General features: G+C 47.9%; 1 protein-coding gene across 1 annotated transcript in view; it reads left to right on the forward strand.

Annotated features, from left to right (window-relative positions):
• Positions 1 to 6,012, forward strand: part of LOC109939108 (peroxisome assembly factor 2-like) — a 29,403-nt gene that overhangs the window by 16,248 nt on the left and 7,143 nt on the right. Inside the window, exons 8-10 of the mRNA XM_048596602.1 lie at positions 466 to 661; positions 1,492 to 1,568; positions 4,483 to 4,618. Of these exons, the coding sequence (XP_048452559.1) occupies positions 466 to 661; positions 1,492 to 1,568; positions 4,483 to 4,618 (409 nt within the window). The remainder of the gene's footprint in view (positions 1 to 465; positions 662 to 1,491; positions 1,569 to 4,482; positions 4,619 to 6,012) is intronic.

The following is a 6,012-nucleotide window of genomic DNA, read 5'->3' on the forward strand; positions in this document are numbered from 1 at the left end:
TTTAAGGAAGGATGTAGATGCTTTGGAGGCCATTCCAAGGAGGTTCATTATCTGAGTGGTTTATTTTATGAGGAATGGTTGGATAGATGGGGCTTGTTTCCACTAGAGTTTAGAAGGGTCAGAGGTGACAAGATTCTGAATGGTGGATGTGAAAAGGGTATTTCCTCTTGTGGGTGAGTCTAGAGCGAGAGGGCACTGTTTTAGAATGAAGGGTCTCTTTCAGCATTGTGTGACTGTGGAACATCAGAAGGTGGGCTCACTGAAGGAGATGGACTCTGATTGGGCAGGGGATTGAGGACTAGCAAGGTATATAGGAATATGGAATTCGAAGCATGAGCAGATCAGATCTGATCCTGTTGAATAGCAGAGCAGGTTTAAGGGGTCGAGTGGCTTATTTCTCCCAGTTGATACACTATTATCTTACTGACTGATGTAGTGTCTGAGTGTTTCTCTCCTTGGTTTCAGTGAGTACCCAGTGGTGGTGGTTGGGACAGTGGGCCGGCTGCAGGACCTCTTTCCTGATGTCCAGACGCTGTTTCTCCATGACCTGGGAATGGAGAGTCTCTCCGAGGACCAGAGGAAACTCATCATGGCAGCACTCAGTACAGAGCTCCCCCTGGGCAAGGATGTCAACCTGGCCAAGCTCGCCAAGTTAACAGCTGTGAGTATCCCAGAAAGGAGCACTTGGCACCGTCACTTCATTACTACAAACAGACCGGGGGTCCGAGCCGGTACGGGCTGACCGGGGGACCGAGCCAGTACAGGCTTTATGACCTATGACCTGTCTCCTTCAAAAATTGATGCACGTGCGCTCCCAGATCTCTCTGCTCCTGTCATCTTTTAGCTCTGCCATGAAGTTACTATCACCTCTCTGTACTTCACTAAAATGTGCCAGAACATACCTTCCCATAGTCAATTCGTTCTCTCACTTGTCTGCCTATTCTACTAAGTTATCTTGTCTTGTTCCAGCTGGTTTGCATCACATTTTGCTATTTGCCAGTCTTCCAACTTTAGTAATCATCAGCAAATATTGACATTTTTCCCAGCGTTCCAATATCCAAATCATTCAGTGGTATGAATGTGACTTAGTAACGGATTTATCTCTGACTTATGGGGAACTCCATATTCCACCACCCTCCAGTCTGAAAATCTGACAAAACTCACTTTATTCCTAGTCTCAAACCATTAACTTGTATGGACACTAATACTCCTGTTCTATGAACCTCAATGTTGTTCATCGTCTTTTTACATGGAACTTGGTCAAACGCCTTTTAAATTTCACATAGATAACATCTGCTGCATTCCTTTCATCAGCTTGGGTGGAAAAGTTCATTCAACTGGTCAGGATTGGTGTGCCTTTGAGAACTGCATGCAGGGTGGATTGGATCAGTACTGGGCTAGAGGTGTGATACTGAGCTGAGTGTTAGTACCCTGATAGTGTTGTAGAGCCTGTGGTGTTGGTGTTTGTGACAATGCTTTATCTATTCCCAGGGTTATCTGCTGAGTGACCTGTGTGCGTTGCTGAACCATGCTAGCCATGCAGCCTGCAGCCGCTTAAAGGCTACCTGGTAAGTAACCCTCGTTCTGTCGCCGCACAGCAAAGAGATCTGTCCATCAGGAACATAGGAGCAAGCAGCAGGAGAGGCCATTCAGCCCCTTGGGCCTGCTACACCATTTAATACGTTTGTGGCTGATACTGACAGTGAGCAGACACTGCCCAAATAGAAAATGAGTGAATGATTATCTTTGGTGGGGGGAAGGGAGAGAGAGGGAGAGAGGGGCAGCACCTTCAGGGGAGAGCGAGAAATGGTCAGCACCTAAAGAGGGGAGATAGAGAGAGAGAGAGGGTCAGCACCTTCAGGGGAGGGGGGGAGAGAGAGAGAGAGAGAGAGAGAGAGAGAGAGGGTCAGCACCTTCACGGGGGAGAGAGAGGGTCAGCACCTTCAGGGGATGAAGGGGGAGAGAGTGTCAGCGCCTTTGGCGAGGGGAATGGTCTCACTGCCTCCCCCACCTCCTTTCTCCCCCTTTCAATTACATTTGTACCTAGTCTTACTCATTCTCTTTATCTTATTCAACACCGAGGGAAGGCTGGATAGAAACTGTGAAGGCTGTTGCAATCCTCATAGAATTACGGCAGATGATGGAATTTGAAATCAGTTTAAAAAAAAAAAAATCTGGAATTATGAATCTACTGATGAACACGAAACCATCGCAGATTGTCATAAAAATCATCTGGTTCAGTTTTAAATTCATTTGTGGGATGTGGGTGTCACTGACTGACCAGCATTTATTGCTTGTCCCTGACTGCCCCTTGAGAAGGTGCTGGTGAGCTGCCCACTTAAACTGTAGGCAGACCCAAAGTGCCCTTAGGGAGGGAATTCCAGGATATTGACTCAGCAACATTGAGGGAACTGCGATATATTTCCAAGTCAGGATGGTGAGTGGTTTGGAAGGGAACTTGCAAGGATGGTATCCATGTATCTGCTGCCTTTGTCCTGGATGGATGTGTTTGTGGGTTTGGAAGGTGCTGTTCTGAGGATCTTTGGTGAGTTTCTGCAGTGCATCTTGTAGATAGTACACACTGCTGCTACTGAGCGTCAGTGGTGGAGGGAGTGGATGTTTATGGATGTGGTGCCAATCAAGCGGCTGCTTTGTCCTGGAAAGTATCAAGTTTCTTGAGTGTTGTTGGGGCTGCACCCATCCAAGCAAGTGGGGAGTATTCCATCACATTCCTGCCCTGTGCCTTGTAGATAGTGGACAGGCTTTGAGAAGTCAGGACATGAGTTACCTGCCACAGTATTCCCAGCTTCTGGCCTGCTGTTGTATCCACTGTGTTTATGAGGTGAGTCCAGTTGAGTTTCTGGTTAATGGTAACCCCCAGGATATTGATAGTAGGGGATTCAGTGATGGTAACACCATTGAATGTCAAGGGGTGGTGGTTAGATTATCTCTTCTTGATGATGGTCATAGCCTGGCATTTGTGTGGCGTGAATGTCACTTGCCACTTGCCAGCCCAAACCTGGATATTGTCTAGATCTTGTTGCATGTGAACATGGACTGCCTCAGTATCTGAGGAGTCATGAATGGTGTTGAACATTGTGTAATCATCGGCGAACATCCCCACTTCTGACCTTATGATGGAGGGAAGGTCATTGATGAAGCAGCTGAAGATGGTTGGGTCTAGGACAATACCCTGAGGAACTCCTGCAGAGATGTCCTGGAGCTGGAATGACTGACCTCCAACAACCACGACCATCTTCCTATGTGTCAGGTATGACTCCGACCACCGCAGCGTTTGCCCCTGATACCCATTGATTCCAGTTTTGCTCGGGCTCCTTGATGCCACACTCGGTCGAATGCAGCCTTGATATCAAGGGCTGTCACTCTCACCTCACCTCTGGAATTCAGCTCTTTTGTCCATGTTTGAACCAAGGCTGTAATGAGGTCAGGAGCTGAGTGGCCCTGGCGGAACCCAAACTGGGCGTCACTGAGCAGGTTATTGCTGAGCAGGTGCTGCTTGATAGTGCTGTTACTGACACCTTCCACCACTTTAATGATGATCAAGAGGAAACTGATGGGGCGGTAATTGGCCGGGTTGGATTTGTCTTGCATTTTGTGTACAGGACATACCTGGGCAATTTTCCACATTGTCGGGTAGATACCAGTGTTGTAACTGTACTGGCACAGCTTGGCTAGGAGAGCGGTGAGTTCTGGAGCACAAGTCTTCAGTACTATTGCTGGAATGTTGTCAGGGCCCGTAGCCTTTGCAGTATCCAGCGTCTCCAACCGTTTCTTGATATCACGTGGAGTGAATCGAATTGGCTGAAGACTGGTATCTGTGATGCTGGGGACCACTGGAGGAGGCCGAGATGGATCATCCACTCGGCACTTCTGGCTGAAGATTGCTGCGAATGCTTCAGCCTTATCTTTTGCACTGATGTGCTGGGCTCTTCCATCATTGAGGATGGGGATATTTGTGGAGCCTCCTCCTCCAGTGAGTTGTCTAATTGTCCACCACCATTGACATCTGGATGTGGCAGGACTGCAGAACTTAGATCTGATCTGTTGGTTGTGGGATCACTTAGCTCTGTCTATCACTTGCTGCTTTCACTGTTTGGCGTGCAAGTAGTCCTGTTTGGTAGTTTTTACCAGGTTGTCACCTCATTTTTAAGTCTCCCTGGTACTGCTCCTGGCATACCCTCCTCTACGGTCCATTGAACCAGGGTTGATCCCCTGGCTTGATGGTAATGATTGAGTGGGGATTACAAGGTGGGAAGGAAACTGCCATCCTTCCCTGGGCTGGCTTACATGTGACGCCAGACCCACAGCAATGTGGTTGACTCAGAAATGGCCCAGCGAGCCACTCAGTTTAAGGACAATTCGGGATGGGCCCCATATTCGAGCCAGCAACACCCACATCTCATGAAAAAATAAAAAGAAATCTTCCCACATTGAACGTCTCTGTCCCACTTTTGTTTTCAGTTTTCCAGGAGCTGCCCTGAGTGTGGAGCAAGAGTTGGATTTATGCACGGCTGGAGTGACAATCCTGTGGGAGGATTTTCAGACTGCCTTAGATCACCTACAGAATGAACTGTCCCAGGCGATCGGAGCTCCAAAGGTTTGTCTGGAATCTGAGGTGAACTGGGGCAATGGGCTGGGATCAGCTGGACAGTTAGTCACTGCCCTAACATCAGAGGCCCTGTACATATAGAGTAGTTCCCAGCTCTACTAATCACCAGCTCTGCACACCTCCACTGGCTCTGACAACTTTGACGGCTTTTTCGAGGCTCCACGCAGGATGAGCAGAAATTTCACCTGGTTACATTTGGTGATCTCTGCCACAAACTAATCCCTCTCTCAGGCTGAACATTGTTTACAGACTTGGTGTCATTTTGACTGTGTATTTGTGTCATCGCCTGTTTCAGCCTCCACTATGCCATGCATGCCTGCCTCCATTCATCTGTTGCGAAACTCCTTCTTCATGCCTTTGGTAACTCTATTCCAGCACATTCGTAACAAACATGTCTCCCACATTCTGCCCTCCATCAGTTTGACATCATCCAAACCTTTTATGCTTGGATTTCACCAAATGTCCTAATATCATCCTGAAATGGTCTAAGGACTTTGTGCTGGCTCAGTCTCCAATCTTGTTTCAGGGTGAATGGACAGGTGTTGCCTCTCCTGGGTCTGCCAGGAGTCTCGGAATCATAGAATACACAAGAAGCCCTTCAGCCCATTAAGTCTGCACCACCAACGCTACTCTAAATCCACACCAGGCCCACTTTCCCACAGCAGGCCATAGTCTGGAATGTTACGACACTTCAAGCACTCATCAAAGTTATTTTTAAAGATTGTGAAGTTTCCTGCTTCATCCCATCCCTCCCAGGCAGTGCATTTCCAGGTTTCCACAAGAGAGGTAGAGATATTATCGCTAGACTATTAATCCAGAAATTCAGTAATGTTTTGGGGACCTGGATTCAAAACCTGCTAGAGCAGATGGTGGAATTTGAATTCATTAAAAAAAATCTGGAATTAAAAATCTACTGATGACCGTGAAACCATTGCCGATTGTCAGAAAAACCCAATCTGGAGTCCTTACCTGGTCTGGCCTACATGTGACTCCAGACCCACAGCAATGTGGTTGACTCTTACCTGCCCTCTGAAATGGCTGAGCAAGCCCCTCAGTTGAACCAATCGCTACAAAGCCTCAAAGAAATGAAACTGGACGGATCACCTGGCATCGACCTAGGCATCGGAAAAGACCGCGGCAGAAACAGCCCTGTTGAACCCGCAAAGTCTGCCTCACCAGCATCTGGGGGTTAGTGCCAACATTGGGAGAGCTGTCTCACCGACTAGACAAGCAACAGCCTGACATTGTCTGTAAGGTATGATTCTGTGAGTATGACTATGTCAGGCTGTTGCTTGTCTAGTCGGGGGCTTGCTCAGCCATTTTAGAGGGCAGGTAAGAGTCAACCACATTGCTGTGGGTCTGGAGTCACATGTATGCCAGAC

Source organism: Rhincodon typus, chromosome 5 (genome assembly GCF_021869965.1).
Source record: "Rhincodon typus isolate 14 chromosome 5, sRhiTyp1.1, whole genome shotgun sequence".
Taxonomy (NCBI): Eukaryota; Metazoa; Chordata; class Chondrichthyes; order Orectolobiformes; family Rhincodontidae; genus Rhincodon; species Rhincodon typus.